Below are 21864 nucleotides of genomic sequence, written 5' to 3'. Positions count from 1 at the left end.
TTGTGACACATAAATATCGTATTTAATATCTTTGACAAAAATAATGATTACAATATCGGTTGAATCACAACCTTCGGCTTGTCGGTTGTGATCTGACCTACATCATCCCCTGCATTCCACCCACTGCATTATGCTGCGGCTGTGGGAGGAAGTATGTGGAGGGACCAACCGCTGCTGTTCCGACAGGGTCAAGAAGCCCATCGACCGGAATGTAATCCCTATAATAAGTGTGGTGCCTTCTCAGGCAGCACCGTAGGATTACGATGCCCCTTTTGGTCTGCCTTTCTATGGTGGTCTCACCACCATAGAAAGGCAGACAGAAACATACTTTGGGGGCTCTAGTAGGCCACCCGTCCCAACACCTGTGGTGCCCCCTAAACATCCATGCACTGTTTGGCAGGCACAATGTGGTGCCTGCCACAAGGTGCAATGGATGTTTGTAAACATCCATTTTCCTATTGTGGGCAGTGCAGCGACCCGGTTCCACCTGCTGCACAAGCTGCATTATGTAAATGGATGTTAACAACCACCTCAATGGCGTTGCATCCAAATTCGTCAGACGAACCCCCTGATTGCTTGTCTGCCGGTTTCCATTCTATCACGATGCCAGTTGGACAAGCAGTAATTATGGCCCATGTATTTCATATGAATGCAATTCATTGTTGATATTATCATTTTTGGTGATAAATAGTGTGTAATACATTGCATTTTTGTGTTTTTTAATTATAGTAATTGTTTATATTTTTTAGGAATTATTTTAAGAAGAATGTTTTTGTAATTTAATTTAATTTGTGATTTTTTTCATGTCAAATTATATTTTTTAGGTAATTAAATGTAAGCATGGTATTTTATTTTTTAAATAAATAAAAACATGTTTACAATGATGTCTTACAATGCAGCACATTCAACATAGATTCCCTCAAAGGAGCAGATCGTCTAAGGGTCTTATTTACAAGAGGCCTTCGCCACCGGAGCATCCCTTTTTTTAGATGCTCTGGTGGCGCAGACCTCTTAATCATATCTATGAGGGGACACAAAGTCACCCTGTATGTCATGGAGGCATTCCATGGGCTTTACTGTGGGTGTTCCCATGCAATATCCATGGATTTTGATGCTGCCCTAGATTTAAAACCTAGTGCAGTGCCAAAAGCTTACACCTCCTCAGAGCAGGCACAACGAGGTGAAATGCTTTTATTACTCCTTGTTTTCTCTTCTTTCCATGTGTGCTGCATTCCGCAGAATACCTAGAATGAGGAAAATGCCTCTTGGGATCGTTGTTATGCAGAAAGGTGCCCCTTTTTGCTCAAAAACAATCCTGCCTGCAATGGAGGCACCCTTTCACCATGGTGCACGGGTGCCTGCATTGTCGCTAGGCAGTAAACTGTGTGCCGGCACTGGCGAAGATGATATGAATGCACTGTATCTTGTATATAGGGTGCATTCCTGCTCTTTCGGATCGGCGTGGGGCAGCGCACGCAAAAGTATTCGCGGTGCTGCCCTCCGCCACTTCATTGTAAATGCGGCTCTAGATTTCTGCTTCAAGATTTGCCCCTCCCATTCCTTTGCCGGCTGCCTACTCCACTGCCCACCGGAACAATAAGTACTTCACCACTCTGGGTCATTTCAATTATCACTTTGAGGAAATTAATAATCCTGAAGTATCTAATCTCAGCGATACCCTGAACATGATCTGCCTCTCTCAGCTTGTGGCTGTACCCATCCACATAGCAGGACTCACCCTTGACGGGGTCTGCACCAATCATCCCCAACTCACACTTGAAGATCCTGCTATCCAATCAAAGTCTGTTCACAGTTTGGTCCCCTTTAGACTTCTCATCAACACTTATTATTTCTCTAACCTCATTACTGATACAGCCCCCCTCCACCTTATGCAAATGGGGAAATATCATGACAAACCTAAATTCACCACTGGTGTTTATTCTGCATCGTCTCTCTACTTGATGTTTTTTTCAAGTCACCTATGACCCTCCTACCAGGAAATTTCATGCTGTGGCTGGTTTGATCAAAGTATATATTTATAGGATCCTCTAATGCACAGACTGATTTGTTTACTTCCTCTGCCTACCTGCATGATTTCCAAAGTATGCTGCTTCACCTTCACTTGTATTAGAGCACATTGCCTCCACGTTAAGCCTGATCGCTCTGTGCCAAGCTACCAGAGAGTGAGCATAGGTTATTTTAGATTGCTTGCGCCTTTCCCTGAGCAGAATTGTGGTTACCAATCAACCAAGAACCACATTTCTAGCAATGACCGAACCAAGCAAGCATTCCCCTGATGAGGCTAGATTGAATAAAAGAATATGATATGAATTCAGAAAGGGATATCAAGGTGAATAACAAGATGAAAGGATTTACAGTGAGGAAAAGCTATCCTCACTTCCAGTATTTTACTGTGGATGTGGCCGTGTGGGTCACTGAAGATATATAATGGTTCAAATGAACCTGTTCAGAATGGTACATTTGATCGTAATCATGAGTTCAGAACTGAGTATACACAGTTTTAGAAGAAGTGATTTCTGGCAGGCATAAATGGATTTACTACTGGAGATTGTTTAAACGGAGAACTTTGTAATGATAAATCACTCATAAGGTTTGCCTTGAAATTTCGCATGTTTTTTGGGGCATTCTGAGACTTGCCTCAGAACTCGTCTCACCCTGAAAGTGGTAAACATTTACACGTGCAAAGGGCTGGAGGGACTGTCCAGGTTTGGAAGGAAAGCATTCACCTCCAGACTCGGCAGGGGTGCAAGGGAAGGGCTTCTGCAATGAGGGACGTTTTTTCCACTCTGTAGTTAAAAGAAATGTGTATATGAGTTCTCATCTCCGGAAACTTTAGTTCAGGGGTAATAGACACCTTTGCAAAAAGATATATGGCCTTCTCGAGAGTACACCTGGAAGCCTGCTCCTGGCATCGTCTTTTTTCACATTTGTGAAAATAAATCTCTCAAGTTTCATTTGCAGGGATGGTGAGGCATCTCGTCTTCTCTTAATGTATGTCTTCTTCTCTTCTCCAGTGCTACCTTGCTTTAGGATCTGCATTCATGGCTTTTGCGATTCGAATGACACGTGCAGATGTCACTATGGATATAAAGGAGCGAACTGTAATAAAGGTGAGAAGGAATGCGTGAGGGGGGCAGATTCACAATGGATGAAATGAAAAGAAGCTGGTCGAGGCGCTGAACAAGAAACTGATCTGTGTTGGTCTGTACCCCTGGCATGGTGCTTGTGCAAAAGCTGCTCCCTGCGGCAAGAGGCTTCTTTATCAACAGTGGTTCTTGTGCCAAACTCTGCAATATTGAGCATCCTTTCTTAGCATGCAGAATCCTGCAGAAAGTGTAAATTATTGTGACAAATTAAAACCTCGAGCTCCTTTACCTTTATAAACATTAACATCAGATGTATCATGTTTAGCCTCTATTTCTCTCTGAAACAGCGCCAAGTATGCAGTGGCTGTTTTAAGGGTCGCTTACGGACTGGAAGTACCATCGGCCACATGCATCATTGTAGGATTTTGCATTTCCTAAATTGCGAAAATTAAGGAATCGCAATTTAGGAATTGCAAAATCCTATGCATCAAGAAATCCTAATTTTTTTTAGGATTTCTTAATTTTCGGAATTTGCGATTCCTTAATTGTGAATCGCAATTAAGGAATGGCATTACATTGAGTCCTATGGGCCTAGAGGCCCATAGGAATCAAAGCCTTTTTGCGAATTTTATTTTGTGAACTACAAGTTGTTGATGCATTTCAAGGGTGGTGAGGGGGGCCCAAAGGACCCCCCCTGCACCCTTGAAATGTTTTTTTAAGTGCAAGTTTCACACACACATGTCCAAAGGACATGTGTGTGTGTAACATGACACTTTCAAAAATGCTTTTTTGAGCATTTTTGAAAGATTTCGCAAATTAACACGAGGGTCAACCTCGTGTTAATTTGCACCTCCTATTTTCAAATTCGCATTTTTTAAAACATTCATGCATTGCATTTAAGGAATCGCACAAATGCGATTCCTTAACTGCAATCGCATTTTTAGGAAATGCAAAATATTGCGGTTTTTAAAAAAATGGTTCATGCATACCAAAAAGAGATTTTGGAATCGCAAACGGATGAATTTTCCGATTCGCACCGTTTGCGACTCCAAAATCGTTTGATGTATGTTGGCGATAGTTCCGTGGTCAAGTGCCCTGTGGCTCATGAATTTTTATTCGCAAACTATACATAATGATCGGCCACACACACCCCAAGGAACACATTCTGTACTCTCAAACTAGGCTATAGAAACACTTCATTCCGTTTGCTGTGTCTTGTTTTTGGTATTGAATTGTGCACCGCCAGCACCGAAGCGCGGCTCCCTATAGGCAGGTTTACTATGATAACATTGAAAAACGAATAAACCATTGTTTAATATTTCTTTTGATGTTACAACTTACGTAAGGCATTTTAAGAAAAAACTAAAAAGATCATATATTGAAACTTCTGATTCTTTATGTTAAGTGCTTGTTAGACACTATGACCACGTACATCAGAAACAGCTGCTACTCAGACTTAGTCCAGATAAGTAAATATACAGAATGAACTGTGTAGGGAAAAGGGAACTCGTTGAAACAGCCTTATAGCCATTTGTGAAAATACATCTCTCAAGTTTAATTTGAAGGGATGGTGAGGCATCTCGTCTTGTTATATTTGAATGTGTTCTTCTCTCCTCCAGAGCTATCTTGCTATTGGCGGACTTGTATTCATGGCTCTTGCACTTCGAATGACACGTGCAGATGTCACGATGGATTCAAAGGACCGACCTGTGAAGAAGGTGAGAAGGAATGTGTGAGTGGGACAGATTCGAAAGTGAATGCAAAGACGAGAAGCTGGTCGAGGCTCTGAACAAATAGCTGATCTTTGTAGGTATGTATCCCTGACATGCTAATTGACCACAATCTGTACCCAACCACAAGAGGCTTCTTTATCAACAGCGGTTCTTCTACCAACCTCTGCAACACCGAGCATCTTTTTTTAAATGTAGAATGTGGCCATGTGGCTCATGGTTTCCTTCAGAAAGTGTCCTTTCTGTGGAAAATGAAAAACTCTGTTCTCACTCAGCACTAAGGGGGTGACCAGAAGAAAGGAGGACAGGTCTCTCCCCAGAAGGCAAGCCCAGGGAAAAGAAGGTCATAAACAGAAGCTGTCCTCCAAAGACCCACAAAAACATGAGCGGGAAGGGGGTGAGCCAAACCAAATTAAAAGGGAGGGGGTATCGGAAAGAAAGGCAGGTTCTTTTACCCATCAAATGTAGGTAAGTGCTTTGATTGTAATCAGCAAGGGCACAAAATGGAGATGCTCTCTACACCAAGAAGCCCCCACCAAATTGTGTAGTTGGGGGACACGGGGGATTCAAGTGCAGGTATGGGGACCAAATACTTTTCCCTCTTCCTTCTGTCTGCGGCAGGGCCATTTGTATGTCAACGTGTGAGCGTGCTTTGACGCTGCAATAACCCTGCACTGGACCTGTGACCTTCCCTTTTGTTGTGCTGCAAAACCTCCAGGAATTTTTGACACCTCCTGCAGTCTGAATTTACAGGACAAAGGTAGAGAGGTAGTTTGGTGATTGCTGACTGCACCTGCCCCTCCTCAGCTGGGACCCTACCTCATTTCATTGTTTCACACTACAATTCAGCCACTTAAAGCCTAATGTTTATTTGTAATGTTTATTTTGAGCAGTTGAAACTTGCCCTGGAACATGATAACATTTAGCATCAGAAATAATCTAAGCACACATCTTGCAATTATGTGGTGTCAGAAGTGCTGGTCTGTCCTAATATTTACAGAAATAACAATTGAAATACCACTATTTTGTCTTATGTCTTTTATAGCTCTATCCAACCCAACCCAGGGTGTCGGAGCTTTTTAAATCACTCATACACATTAAACATTGACAATAAACCTTATGTATGTAACTACATTTGCAGCATATGTTACATAAGTTAGTGAGGGTTACAAGGTTTTGGAGTCACATGTCATTTCCATAATAATTCACTGTGCACATTAGAAGGATTACAATTTATGAACTGCAAGTAAATAAAGGATCTCTGTCTTAAAAGCATTAACCCACTTACCCATCTACATAAAATGAAAATCTGTCATCTATATATCACATGACTAGGGCAAGAAGACTCATATGAGATGGGGACACAAGGTACTACCCAAGGTAAGTACCCAGGTCCCCCATGGAGGCTGTAGGCAGAATGGATACACAGCCGCGTGCCCAATGTAAGTCAATAGAGAAGTTGCAGTTGGAGTTTTACAGTAGAAGGGCCCTACCCAGAGAACGCTGAAGAAATCCTTTGGAAGATGGGAGGTTGGAGAGCCACCCCACAGCGATTTTAACACAATAAAGTCTCGCAATTCCAGCTGACCGGGTCTATACGGGTCAGCACAGCAGGACAGACTTGGTCACTGTACCTTTACTCGTTGTGACAACCATTGCAGTTAAACTGCAAGATGGAAGCGGTGCAGGGCGCAGTGTCCTCTCGATGCGGTGCAGGCAGCAGCTCGGTGATGTCGTCAAGACGGGGTCGTTGAGACCAAGGCCTCACGTTGCAGGACGACACGTTGCTCGATGCAGTATTGTCAGGTTGCGGTGCAGCAGTGGTGCCGGTTGGTGGGAGTTGACGTTGTTCAAACAAGTTTGTTTCAGTGCAGCGAGGCGGTGTGCAGTGCGATGCCCACAGGCCATGGTGCAAGCAGTGGCTCGTTGGCAGCGTAATGGAACACCGCAGTCGCTGAGACCAGGGTTGCGTTGCAAGATGAAGGCATTGCTTCTTGGCGGTGCCGTCGGGACACAGAGTCAGTCATCAGAGTCGGTCACAGCTCCCTTTCCCCTGTAGCAACTGAAACAGCATTTCCAGAAGCGATTCACAGAGGTGGTGAAGTCTACTGGTCCTGAGACTTCGGTCAGGGGGCAAGCTCTCTCTCAAGCCCTTGGAGATCCGTCACAAGTTTATGAGAGTACACACAAAGTTCCTCACTCCTCTTGTTGGCAGTAAGGCAACCACTGCAGGCCAAACCCTCACACTTAGGGATAGTCTTTCCTCAGTCTCTCCGGCTCCTCTCCTCGGCAGAAGTTTCTTCTTGGTTCCCAATAGTGATCTAATTCTTTGGAGTCCGGGTCCCCCTTTTATACACAGTTTCTCTTTGTTCTCTGAAGGCAGAGTGGCCTTTGCCTAGTCTAAACCAGTTCTGGTCAGTCCTGGAGCACTCTGTTTACATGACTCCTTCTTTCGTTTCATAGTGCAGGGCAGGGACATCAGACGCAACACAGGAGGTGGAGCCAGCATTGTGGAGATAAGGCACAGCCCTAATTAGGTCTCAGGTGCAACTCTTCCCTCCCATCTAGATGAAGATCTTTCTATTAAGCACTGTGCTGACTCATCCTGTCTTCTGGAATCCCCCATCCCCTGTCACTCAAACTCCAGACAAGGAATACACAAGCTAGTAGAGGCAGGCTTCGATAGGTAGACGAGAAAATACCTACTTTCTAAATGTGATATTTTAAAACACTGAATGTTAAAACCAACTTCACTAAACATGCATTTTATCATTCTGAGTTCAGGCATACTAAACTCAAATTTCTACCTAGTTCCCTGAGTCAGTTAGGATTATAAGATGTAATAACCTAACTACCCATTGTGGCCTATGGGGAATAGGAAGCCTTGCAATAGTGAAAAACAAAAATGGTTGTAATTCACTATTAGGACATGCCACATGCCTCAGGGCTTGTCCTACCTTTACCTACAATGTGCCCTGCCCCAGGGACTACCATAGGGGAGACTAATATACAGAAAAGGGAAGGTTTAAGGACTGGCAAGTGGGTGCACTTGCCCAGTCAGCATAGCAGTACCAGACTGCACACAGGCTCTGCAATGGCAGACCTGAGACACATTTTTCAAGGCTGCTTCTGTGGGTGGCACAACCAGTGCTGCAAGCCCACCAGCAGCATTTGGATTTACAAGCCCTGGGCACACTCAGTGCACTGTACTAGGGTGTGAGAAGCAAATGAAATCCCCCAATCATGGAGTCACTAATCCATACATCAATTTACAATAGGGAGAGCATATGCACTTTAGCACTGATCAGTAGTGATAAAGTCACCAGTGTCATAAAACAGGTCAGAAAAACTACAGAAGGAAGGCAACAATTTCAGGGATGACCCTGCAAAAAGGGCCAAGTCCAACACAACACACTTTCAGCCAAAACACAGAGGAGACCAATCACTACCCTGATGGACTGCTCTGCTTTGGGCGATAGAACATGGACTTTGGCCCATAACAGCCAGGGCATATTCCAGTTCTATGCCAATCTGAACCTTTTTGGATCCCTCTGTATATACTCTCAGGGCCCACCATGCTAACCCATGGGGAACCCTTCTCCTCACATGTGGACACCATCTGTGCAGAACCTAACCATAGCTTGCTCACAGGTGTGTCCCAACAGACAGACAGCAAGCCATAGTGGCCACTGACAGTAGTCCGTGATGAGACCCAGGCCTAATGCCCCTCAGGGCTCTCAAATGTCTGTGGCATCAGAGAGCGGGGGCAGTAGTCCCATGTACTTGGCACCCTTTGTCCACTCTCCCTTCTGTCAGGTCAGGTATGACATCCTGACACAGACCCACCAGCCCCGGTTCTTTGTTTCGAATGGTGAGCAAGGCGGTAGTGTCATAACGTAGTTGCACAGACTGCTCCATTCATAAAAGGTGCAGTAATTGAGGTGTTCCCTTTCCCTGCAGTGAAGCACTTTCCAAGAGAGATAAACGCCTGCTAGGACCGGATTACATTCCGCCACGTTCGTGAGAGATACATGGGAACATATGCATCTGTAACAGTATTGTTGTGCCTGTATTATTGTTGCATATTATAACAGAGTGATCTGACGATTTCATTATCCATAGATTACTGAACCTCTTGCTTGGGCTTAAATCCCTCCTCTGTATGAACAAGGGACTTTGTAGACCTGGATTACGACCTTTACATTTGTCATTGGTGTTTGGCGGGAAACAACGTTTACAACACAACTTTTACAACGCACTACCATTACAAGAAAACTTTTACAACGCAACATCCATTACAACGCATGCCATTACAACGCAACCATCACAACGCATGACACTAAAACGCATACCATTACAACGCAAGTCATTACAAGGCAGTCATTGCAATGCATACCATTACAACGCATACCATCACAACACTTAGTACCCTTACACTATCCAACACTTACCCTACTGTTGCACCCCCTGGAGTTAGAATAGTAATTGTTACCCCTACACTATCCAGCACTTACCCTACTGTGGCACCCCACTGGAGTTAGAATAGTAAATTTTACCCCTACACTATCCAACACTTACCCTACTGTTGCACCCCCCTGGAGTTAGAATAGTAAATTTTACCCCTACACTATCCAATACTTACCAAACATGCAATGTAATGGCATGCGTTGTAATGGTATGCGTTGTAAAGGTAGTATGCATTGTAATGGAATGCGTTGTAAAGGTAGTTTGTAGAGATGCATTGTAATGGCATGCGTTGTAATGGAATGCGTTGTAATGGATGTTGCATTGTAAAAAATTTGTTGTAATGGCATGCGTTGTAAAAGTATGAGTTGCAATGTCATACAACCGTATTTGGCACGTGAGTTTATTGTGACGTATAAATATATGCACAATTCTGGGTCTAAGGATCCTTCCTCTTCACTAAGTTCCTTGGATGCAAACTTACACATCAGTCCACAGTGTTTTGGTAGAATATCTTCTATAATGGTAGGATGTCAACTTTTAAGGGACTCCCCACAGTCCCCACAAGGATTAGTTCCACAGCGTTACTTTTTCCCACTTATTTTTCTGTCCCCTTTTTGTAATATATTACTCCCTTTCTAGTTACCTTCACAATATAGACCTAGCATGCCCTGTGTAATTGAGAGGATAGTTAGTAAACTGTGTAGATATATGTATACATATATTTTGGATTAATTTAGGTTGGTTCCCTTACCCTTGTCCTGAGGAGGCCCAGAAGAAATTGGGGGCCGAAACGTATCCGCGTCAGCATTTTTGACAAGAGGACTCTGATATGAGAATTGTGCTTCTAGTTACTAGGCAAACCGGACAGATGGTTGTAGAGGTATTATAACCTCATGTGCATAGAAGACTACCTCATAGTGTAGCATTCAGGTTAAGTGTGTGAACACTAACCATTATAGAAATATATGGGTATTGGCAGCTTAGATTTGTTGCATTAAGGTGTTAGTCTATAAATGTTTGTGATGTATTTATTATTTATTTATTTATTTTTAAGTTTTATAAAGTGCATAGCTTGCTTAGGTAGCTTGCTTAGGTAGCGCTTGCTTAGGTAGCGCTTGGATGCCCCAGTGACGGGGCATCCAAAGCGCTACATGAGCAAGGGCTAAGATCACTCCGAAGAAGGGGAGCAACCTACGCTGATAGCCTAAGCTGCTAACCTAAGCTGCTAACCTAAGTTTAAATATATGCTTATTTGTATGTTTTTCTTTTTTCTTTGTGTTAAAATACCTTTATAATAATTGACATTTTCAAGGACTGTTTCCATGGTACATAGGCTCGTTGAATAACTTGTTTGATGTATTGCTAACAGGACCTTAGTCTACGGATAAGATAATTAAATGTTCCCTATGACCAAATAAAAAAGAGATATTGATTCCTCTGTGCCATTTTCTTTTGCATATGTTACTTTATAAAAGAGGCATGGATGCTAATTTTCCTAGCTAGCATTAGGGGTAAGGGCTCCTTTGCTGCAAATGGTGGGCAACACATGGGAGATCATGTGGGAAAGGGGAGAAAGAGTGAGAGGACACAGCCTACCATTTAGGACCGCAGCTGCCACTAGTACTTCAGGTGCAGATGTAGTTGCATTGGGTCCCAGGAGTCTGAGGGGCTGACAACACCCCAATTATAGGGTTGTAGTTGTTTTTGTCCAATTTCTATTTTTACCTGTCATATTTGCTCTTTTATAAGTCTCACATTTAGTGTGGATTATAAATTACAAAGATCCCCTAAAATGATAAGCCCACCACGTGTACTCAGTCCTGACCCTTCCACTCCTCCAAACTGCTACCACAATGTTTTGGAGGGGGGTCTGACTCAAAAACCTTTTGTTTTTGGGGGCTCACAGCAAAAAAGCTTGAAGACCTCTGCTCTAGAAAGAGACCGGCCATATGCAAAACAGTCCAATAGGCACACTGCAGCCTGAACTGCCAGGCCGGATACCCCTCCAGATGGGAATGCAGGCAATCTCAGACCGGCCTAGTGGCATATAGATGGGGTCCCTTTGACACTATGCGCATGGGAGCCCTGCCCAAGAAAAATCTTAGCTAAATCAATTAAAGCATTGTTTATAATATATAGGGGCATTGGTTGTAGTTTTGTATGAATAGAATAAACTTTTTAAATGTCCGTTTAAAATGCTTTTTGAGTTACAATGTTTGACTATATTCTAACAATGGTATATATGGATGAATAGCTATTTACCTTAGAGTATCCTTTAGAATCAGTTGTTCATACCGATGCATGCATTTTATCTGAATTCCACACATTATCGGAGTAGCCTGGTTGTAACATAAAATACTTATTTCTTTTTTTCAGACCCATTAGCTGGGGATTATGGTTTGATCATAGAGCGGTCACATGGATTGACGGTCTTATTTTCGATAATCCTCCTATTTTGTACCTGTTGCTTCCTCTGCTGTAAAGGTAATCTGCTGCATGGGTGTTTTGGGTATGTGTACATTGGTGGCTGTGAAATTTGGAAGTGGTGGGCATAACAATTGGGTATGACTTTGAAGGGAGCTATGCAAGCAAGTTTAATGGACAATAGTTTATGTCCTCCTCCCAACAGAAATTTTAAAAAAAGATTGCCAAATGGTCCATTTTAAAGCAAATTGAAATATTAAACACAGTACAATGTAAAACTGTCCCATATCTTACTGCATTAATATGGTAAACAGTTAGTTACTGTAATGTGCAAATTGTGGAACGTGACAACTTCCGCCCTTCAAAGTGTGTGCTTGCCCAGTGTCTTGCACTTCACAAGGCATCAATTTGGAAGAAAATGCTCTAACACAGCTTCTGGTTGCAATCAGTCATATAGAAATATGTGCGGACAAGTCTTAAGTGGGATGATAAAAGAGAACATGGAAAATAAATTCCTGTGATTCCCATAGTGTGGCGGCTGACTGGTATTTTGGGTTTGCATTCAGATATGTGATACAGCAACTGGCATACACCTAGAGCCTGCCAGTATGATTGGTTTTGTCAATGGTCGTTAGCTGTTTAAGATAAATGAGTAACAACAATGATAGTGTCAGGTGTCATGGAAGCCACACACTTCTTCTCTAAGCTATGTGTCAATATAATAAAGTGTACTGAGCAACTACTACTTTTGAAACACAGACCAACAGATATAATATTTTTAACAACATTCTGTGAGCAAAAATGGTCGCATTTTCAAGTTCCAAAACCTGATATAGGTATATTGTTTCACCAGAAAATGTTGTATGACCTTTGGCCTGAACATATCATGGCATTGCTCCTAGTCTGAAAAAAAACATTTAATTTTTACCAAATCACTGCAACTATGCCATGATCAGGGGGTCAATGAAATTCAATATGATATCCTATAAAGCACGGGAAAAGCCTGGTTCCTGCTCCTGCTGTTCCAACACATGCTGGGCTCAGGATACGTTCACAATAACATAGTTCATGTCATGTCTGAAAATATCTATGAACCCGCATATCTTTACCAGCTCCTGCTTTCAGCAGTGCTCTGTTATTTAGAAGAGTAACTAACACATGTTGCATCAGAGGCCTGTCAGGCAGCATGCAGAGGGCATAGAGGCTGATGGGCAAGTACATGGTATTAACAATGAAAAATGGTGAATGCAAAACTTGGGAGCAAAATCTAATGAAAGAAAAGGAGGACTTCATCTGTCAGAATGCACTGCACTGACAAGATCTGCTGATAGAGAGATATGAAAAGAAATGTTAATGCTATTCAACACGTACAGTTACAATCAATGTAAGAGCATCACAATGCGGACCTGTCAACTTCCCTGTCATGTTTCTGGCAACTCCAATGTTTCCAACAATAACAGAAGGGAAGCAGGAACTTATAGCTTCATCTTCCACTAGTGTGTAACGGAGGAGAAGTGAAAGTAGAAATAGGCTCTTTGAATTCCTCTGCCACTGATATAAGGTAGTTCATTAACAACTTTCAGCTCCTCAGGAAGCACACAGGTGCACTCATTGTATCTGGCACCGAGGTGGGCACACCTGACCTTCACACTCACTGAAACACTGATTCAAGCAAATGCCTTGAACCCAATGCTCCCTCATAGGTTATACTGATCCAGCGATCCAACAGACACAGATACTCCACTACCATATACTCACCAAAGCCAATAAACACACACGTTGAGGGTGTCAAGTTTATATGTTTTCACAAATGTTTAGGATTAGTCTAAATATCTCAATTCTCTTTTAAACTAACCCTTCACAGATCAAAAAGTTATTTCCTCTGGTCAATGGACTATTAGTTGAACTAGTTGATGATGAAAATGACATAAAACTAACTTACTTATTCTTTAATTAAAATGAAATACCCACAGACTCCTTTAGAATTTTAAAATGTTATCTAAATTTTCAGAACATGGGGTGGTAAGATGCACACCAATGTTTTCCCAGTGTTTAAACCAAATTAATCTTTTGAAACTATAGAAGTATGCATACTTGATTCGCACTCCGTCTCACAGCAATTAGCCTTGGCGATCCTTCCTGCATAATAGATGCCTTTTGCTGTCCTAATGGCAGCATAATATTCTCTCTGGGCGGCACGGAGAGTTGTCTTAGCAGCGGGCTGTTAGACAAGTCTCCAACACCGTTCAAGTTTTTTACAGCCCAATTTCATTTCGCGCAGAGCTTGAGAAAACCATGGCTTAGAGGGGGAAGAACACCCTCTATAACCAGAGCCCTGATTCATAGAGGACACAGCCCCCCTCCCAATCCAGGCATTAAAACTCTGCACTGCATCTGATAACTCAGAGCCCAAGAGCGGTCGGCTCCCGGATAAAGTATCCAAGAGTGTAAATAGATTAATCCTCTGGGGGTAAGCGCTAGGGGAGATAGCACAGACCCCAGCGGGTTTATCTAGTTGCCAGGATAATCTGATCAAATGGTGATCGGACCATGTCACACTTTCAGGGCAGGACAGAGAAATGCTAAAATTGGAGAAGACTAGATCAAGTAGGTGCCCCCTGACATGCGTCGACAACTTAACCCATTGTTTAAGCTGAGCAAGATTCAGGGAGTCAGCTAAGCATCTTGATTCCAAAGAATCCATAACGTCCGCATGGATCACAGTGGTGTGGCTCACTGGTTAGAGGTGGCAGACCCGGAAGCAGAGGATGGCCCGGGACCAGGGTTCAATTCCCGACGTGGCAGGGTCGTGGACCAGGGTCAGTGGACTCGATAATTCTCGCCTCGGTGCCTACTCTAACCAGGGATCACACTCGGCAACTCTGGGCATTAGCTTGCCTCATCTCCACAACGGCCCCCCACATACGCCGGGGATGCCTGGTTTCACCTTGGAGATACCCAGTAGGGACCATCTTACAGGGAAAGCCAGGACCGGTTCCCCAGCGGTCTATAGCGCAGAGATACTCCTTAGGGAGTCGATTCTAGCGCGTTAGAAACCCACAATTAATTAATTATTATTAAAATCCCCGAGAAGGAGAAACTTAGGAACCCTCAGTGCGCAAGGCACAATCACGTCCTCCAAAGCAGTAATAAACAGCCCTGCAAATCCTGGTGGCCGGTACACCAGCGTACCTCCCAACGTAAAATGAGGAGTGAGAGCAAGATTGAAATGAAGAGCCTCCCCTTCACCCACATCTTCTGAGGGCTCATAGGAAAAGGCCCAATTATCCCTAAATACCACAGCAACGCCAGCTCCTCTCCCCACAGAGCGGTCGGCCCGCATAATTTTAAAGCCTCTGGGACCGGGGCACAGGAACCATTTAGCCATGTCTCGGTGATAAAGAGTAAATCAAGTTGGCCATCTGCCAGATGCTCAAAGACATCAGCCGCGTGTTTAACGAAGGACCGGGCATTGATTAACGCATCTGAACTCGTGGACTGGTTGATAATTTGCGGGACAGGGCCAGCTGTGATGTGGTGGATGCGAAAACGGCAAGAAGGGCAGACCTTGGAGGTGCAATCAGCAGCATCCCAGTGTCTGTTCCCTCGACATTTAGCTGTAATTAGTGCCATTAGCTCATTACGACTGTACCCTATCTTACCAGTCATCAGCTGAGTAGAAGAACGGGCATGTAGACTGGCGCTGGGCGTGTCCATAGTACGGACGGACGCAGACGGGCTCTGATTTGGCGCTCCTTCGGCGCGCTCGCTGCGCGCGTCCGCTGCGCGTCCGGGCTGGCATATGCAATTTATGCCCCAAGCCCCTCCCCCACCTAGACCGCTGCCTACGGTCCCGCCGGGATCCGGGACTCACACAAGGTGGCGCCCTGCCCTGCCCTCCACAACAAACGGCACAAAGAGCCGCGTTGGACCGGGGCGGAAGGAGCGTTACAAAGGTAAGTTAATGTCACCAAGCACACACAGATTTAAAATGATATTTTAAAAAGTGCAAGCAATTTGAATTTTAAAAATCAGCTGGCGGCAAAGGTAAGAAGCAGAAGAGAAATCCACATTAGAGAATGACTCGCACTATGCCCCAACTCACGAGCGGGTAACGAGGAGCTGCCACCACCTCGTATTACCGCATCGGGCCCCATGCTGCCTGTCAATTTATGCCCCAAGCCCCTCCCCCAGCTAAACCACTGCCTACGGTCCCGCCGGGATCCGGGACTCACACAAGATGGCGCCCTGCCCTGCCCTCCACAACAAACGGCACAAAGAGCCGCGGTGGACCGGGGCGGAAGGAGCATTACAAAGGTAAGTCAATGTCACCCAGCACACACAGATTTAAAATGATATTTTAAAAAGTGCAAGCAATTTGAATTTTAAAAATCAGCTGGCGGCAAAGGTAAGAAGCAGAAGAGAAAACCACATTAGAGAATGACTCACAGTCTGCCCCAACTCACGAGCGGGTAACGAGGAGCTGCCACCACCTCGTATTACCGCATCGGGCCCCACGCTGCCTGTCAATTTATGCCCCAAGCCCCTCCCCCAGCTAGACCGCTGCCTACGGTCCCGCCAGGATCCAGGACTCACACAAGATGGCGCCCTGCCCTCCACAACAAACGGCACAAAGAGCTGCGGTGGACCGGAGCGGAAGGAGCGTTACAAAGGTAAGTTAATGTCACCAAGCACACACACATGGGGGCTATCAAGTGCCAAAGGTAGCACAGTCTCCCACCGGAGGTAAGACAGCAGGGATGGTGAGTGTAGTGCTGGGGGGAGGAGTTTGTCCCAGTTAATGGCGGGGAGGTTTCAGGGAGGTACCCTTTTGTCCCTGGATTACATGGAGATAGTTCTAAAAATCCACTTGACATAAAATACTGGCAAGTCTAGGCAGTGGTATACCATCAATGGGCAAGGTGTTGAGGGACTGACAGACATAGTTGCCAGCATGAGTCTGGTAAGAGTCCGCTTGTGATCCCAGAACATATTTAACCAAGTATGTTCCACCAAGTTGTGGTAGCAGAAAACCGTGGGGGCCAATACCCAGGACCCTTGTTCTATTTGAGGTGGGGGAGGTCTTAGATCATCTGATAGTAGCTATAGGTCCTGCCATGGTTGTGGTTTGCTTCATAAAGAATGACTGAGAGGACAACCCTGCTAGGTATTTCCTTAGCAAACAACCCACAGGCATGACACACTACCTAGAAGGTAGTGGTGCTTAGGTCTCACCTGGAAATGTGATGCCTGAGTGGATGTGTGCAACCACCAGGTCCATGGCTGCCCTGAAAGGGAGTCAAGGAAGTCTGGATCCTGGTAAAAAGGCCCAGATAGCTGCCCAACAAAGAAAGGGCAAGGGGTGTTGCAAACCAGACCCTGAATGTCTCCCGACTAAGGTGGGTGCAGTGCCAGAGGAGGTAGCCCTGGAGACCAGTTGTGAGAACATTGCTTCATTTGGTGATATGCCTGAAAAAAATGCCCAGCCTTGGAGGGCATGAGGCAACAGGCAGAATCACAGGCAGCAGGTGGTACCTCTGGAAATCACTGCATTTACTGAGAGGAGAGCCTACTTCACATTGAGCCTAAAGCACCTGGGTATGGGGCAACACTGGCCCTGGTGGCTCCCCATTGCTACAGCACCTTACTATTGGAGTTAGATCACTAAATACCCCTGGCAGGACATCTGACAAAACCTTTGCCATGCTTGTCCCTCACTTTTATTGGCCTAGGATGCAGATTTCCTCAGATACCTTCTGCAGTACTTGCTTGACCTGCCGGGCCAGCAGGAAGTTGGAAGCTGAAAGCTCTCCTAAATCCCTTGCCTGTCTTTGGCACCCGCTTTGAAAGGGTGGGCATCAAAAATGTAGGGTCCATGGATTCCCACTCAGACTCTGGCCACAGGCTTATTATGCTCTTAGGGAATCATGCCACACGGTGCCCAGAGGACATACCTCTGAGGACTGCAACTGCACTTGCAGTGACTAAGGTCCTAATACTGATTTTTACAAGAGTAGGTTTTCCCAAGGAAGTGGTGTCTGATAGGGTAATAACTTCATGTTTGCTTCTATGCAGTATATGTGGAAGGAGTGTAGCGTTACTCACAAGTTGACCACCCCTAAATTAGCTAACAAAACCAACCGAAAGCTGTAACACTTTATCTGGAGTAGTAATAGGCTTTTCTAATTGTACAGCACAGTGTGATTGGCACTATGCTAATCCAATGCTTAAATACTTTGATGTAAAATACTAGTAGGGCTTTGTCCCTTTCTAGCTCGGCCTTGATGGCACTGGGCTAATCCTGTGCTTAAAGACTTTACTGTAAAGATGGCAAAATGCAATGCTAACCATGCTTGGAATGTTCATATTGTTCCACTGGCCAGCTAATTGCAGTGTCTAGGACCCTAATGCTGATTTTACCAGAGTAAGAATTCCCATGGAAGTGGTGCTGATGGGGTTTGCTTGTATGCAATCAATGTGGAAGAAGTGTAGAGTTACTCACAAGTTCTCCACCCCTAAACCTGCAAACCATTTTTGGAATGTTCATATTGTTCCACTAGCTAGCTAATGCATTATAGCATTTATTTGATCATGCTCTGTGGTTACCTACCATTCATATTTTATGCAGTAGTCTTGGGATTTATAAATAAACATTTTTAAGTCTTATGCCCTGTTTCTTAGTGCTGTTTTAAATGTTCAATTCATCTACAAAAGAGGCTTTATAGTTCCACGCGGTTTCCTCAACTCAACTAATAGGACTGATCAGAACCTGAAAACACTTCGTGAATAGTACTGCTCAGTGGGTTGTGTACGAGTTGCAGTCACATTGGTGTTCTTATTCATATTGGTGTAATGAACTGAGTCCTTGGACCAAGGAATTAGAAATGTTACTCCTGCAGCTCTAGGGATGTGGGGGAGTGCCTTTGACAGCCTGCCTTGTCTTGTGAGCAAAGACATTATCATAGGGTTAACAGGTGGCACTGCACTGCACTGCACTTCTGCCCCTTTGCATGATCTGCCAGCTTTTGTGAGAAAGAAAACTTTGAAATCCTTTTGATAGAACCTTTTCAGAAAATATTCTTTGAAATGTTCTTTTGTCAAACATATAAAAGCAGGAGGGTCAACCTTCTTTGTTTTTTTATAGTTTGTGTTTCGTTCCAATTTCTCAGCAATTCATTAATGAAACAGCCACTAATATGAAGTTGCATCAACATGTCTTTCAATGGATGAATAACATCAAGTGTTGCCTGTCATTGTGACATGGTCATAAAAACGCATGTCACTTTAGCATTATTGATAGAGTTGATGAGTGCAAATGAAAGTAATTTGCTAATGTTTTCTCATAAGTTTTCATTTTTTACTTTTCAGGATGTTGTTTTTGTTGCAAGATAGGTAAGAACGTCACTTTCTCTTAATCCTTTAATCAGGTTTTAGAGGACCATGCTTTCTTCATCATCCTACACCAATTGCAATAATTTTAGACAGCATTTTTAGTTTTTGGATACTTTTAAACTTTTAATACCTATTACATAAATGGGGAAAAAATTCACATGCAAATAAAATCACAGGCTTTCCAAGGCATAACTAGTAGTTTTGAAAATGCTTACTTTACTTTTTTTAAAAAAAAATAACAACATTGCACATTTCCAAACTTAGCACATTATACATTTTTCATATGTGGAATAATTCGATATGTTCGTTGGTTTATGTTTGCAGTATAGTGTGCTTGGCAGAGCTCTCTTTAATATACATATGAATGCATGACACAGTTGGTTATGAGCCCAGTGTTGTTTCCAAAATGGTATAACACCATTGCTTTGCTGATAATGGGTGCTCCTTTGTGTCAGGACAAAACTGTACCTCTCTGATGAGTTTCTAACTAGAGTGAAACACAGTCATTTATATTTATTCCAAGTTGGCTTGGATGATATTTTACCAATTTGAATCTGTAATACTGTGCCCCGAGAGGCAAAGGCTTTGTCATTTTTCAGCTCTGCATAGATGGTACTGTGCTAATCCTATGCCTGAAAACAAAAACTTTGCTTTAAAAATGGCAAATGGTTTCATCACTTTTGAGCTGTTGTAGCGTGTCTCCATATAAATGTGCTGCTCTCCACCTAATCCTAGGACCTACCCAGAGTACCTTGTATTGGCGTCTCCTCCACTATGGTAGAGGAGCATCGCCCCACTGCCCACAGATGCAAACAAAACATAAAATGATCTTATTGCAGAAGATTTCATTTTTGGTCCCGTTGCTGAGTCTTTGGGGTGCAGCCACAGCCCTGCAGTAGGGGGAGAAGCAGTGGTGGGTCCTGCTGTTAGTGCCCATGACAGTTTAGCCTTGCGTCTTAGGATGGCCAAACCGTCATGCGCTCTGACATCTCTCCACTCCAGCTATGTTGCTGTGTTGAGGGATCAGAAGACACTGGCTTCCAACTCCTGATAGAGTACAAAACAAGACCGCTCCACCCAATACCGAAACTGCTCTTATGGTGAGAGGAGACTTAGGATTGGCCGCAGGGGAAGCTAGGGCTTCCGCCTGTACCCAGCGAAGAAGACTGGTGAGCAAAAGAATGGCAGGTACCTTTTTTTGATTGTTTCAGCCCCCTTGCACTGTCATCCGACCACAACCCCTGCACTGCCTCACCACATTTCTCTTACACCAGCCACTACTGGTTCCTTACTATTTTTGTTCTTCGGTAAGTTCATCTATTTGAGTCACTTCAGTCTTGGATATTTCATTTCTTTATGACACATTGTATCCTTTGTAATCCAGATTTTTGCCCTGGGTGGTTACTGTTTTCTTGTGATCCTTCATCTTCTTATATAGTTATTGCTTGTAACTATAACTCGTGCCTAGGATAACTATCACTCATGGCCCCCTCATGCATAATCGTGTCATCAATTATGTAATTTCAGGTGTTGCACTGATATTATCAATGATGTCAGAGAAGAAATCATGAGTCTTGTCATATGTGGGGTAATTAGCTGTGCATGGTGAGGGCGTGAGTACTAGTTTTCTGAGGCCACAAAATATGGGTACTAGATAGCGAGTAATAGTTATCTGAGGCCACAAAATATGGGTACTAGATATAACTATGATTGATGAATGCTAGTGTTTTTTAAAAATCTTATGTAGTAATTTAAATTTTAACTTAACCATAACACCAACTTGACGTTTTTTCAGTGAATTTCTAGCTTTTTTAACATAAAGTAGAAATGTATTTACATACATAAAGCCAACCCCTCCTGCCACGCATGTCCTTCAGTTGTACGCAGCAGTGGTTGGCTGCAGGGTCTACCCCCTGCTAGCAGCCAGACCTAAGCCATGCACGGCCTTCTGCAACACAAAAATATAAAAAGCGAGCCTAGTGGCTTTCAGAAGGTATGAGAATACCGATATATATTAGGTAGATCTGTCATCTTTATCAAAAAATCGCTACTATATTTGCATCAAATTTATAGTTCAAATAGTCACACAATGTAATGTTTAATAATATTCATTATTATAAACATGTTTAATGATTTTTCGTTTGATATATTTGTATTGATAGATTTTGTTGGTGGAAAATGTGAAAATAAATAGACAGAAAAATGTTCTTTTTTTTAATTTAAACAAACATGTCTCTGAATTTTACTTTTACACATTTTTTACCTACCCCTGAAAATGTAATCATGACAACAGAAGCAAAAAGGCCTTGCACTTCAGCTAACGAGCTTAGCGCCAGGCTAGGAGTGCTTTAAAAAATAAGGTCAATTCTCTTGAGGTAATAGATTTATTAACACTAGAGACCTAGGGGGTCATTTAAAAGGAGCTTGCTCCCCTGTTGCTTTGCTTTTTTAATGCACTGGCGGTGCAGTCAGTACTCCATATTTACAAGGTACCGCATCTAGGCCAATGCAACACTTTTTGTTAGGCCGCATAGGATTATAATTGTGCCAGTACATAATGTATGCAAGGTAGGCGTTCCATCGTAATTACTAACATAAACCTGATGCAGTGACATTTACGAGGTTTTAGAAAACTGATGCATCATTAGCAATGTTTGAGCATGGCCTGCAATGCATCAAAGTTCCAATGCCTCAAAAACCCATGTGTAGAAAATGACGCAGTAGCAGTTGTATAGGAATCTGAC

General features: G+C 43.5%; 1 protein-coding gene across 1 annotated transcript in view; it reads left to right on the top strand.

Annotated features, from left to right (window-relative positions):
- LOC144803733 (uncharacterized) overlaps window positions 1-21864 on the top strand; it is a 350480-nt gene that overhangs the window by 248808 nt on the left and 79808 nt on the right. Inside the window, exons 7-10 of the mRNA XM_078671875.1 lie at window positions 3036-3131; window positions 4727-4825; window positions 11681-11788; window positions 19097-19120. Coding sequence (XP_078528001.1) covers window positions 3036-3131; window positions 4727-4825; window positions 11681-11788; window positions 19097-19120 — 327 coding nt within the window. The remainder of the gene's footprint in view (window positions 1-3035; window positions 3132-4726; window positions 4826-11680; window positions 11789-19096; window positions 19121-21864) is intronic.

Source organism: Lissotriton helveticus, chromosome 1_2 (assembly GCF_964261635.1).
Source record: "Lissotriton helveticus chromosome 1_2, aLisHel1.1, whole genome shotgun sequence".
NCBI classification, from domain to species: Eukaryota; Metazoa; Chordata; class Amphibia; order Caudata; family Salamandridae; genus Lissotriton; species Lissotriton helveticus.
This window is presented reverse-complemented; position numbering and strand designations above follow the sequence as displayed.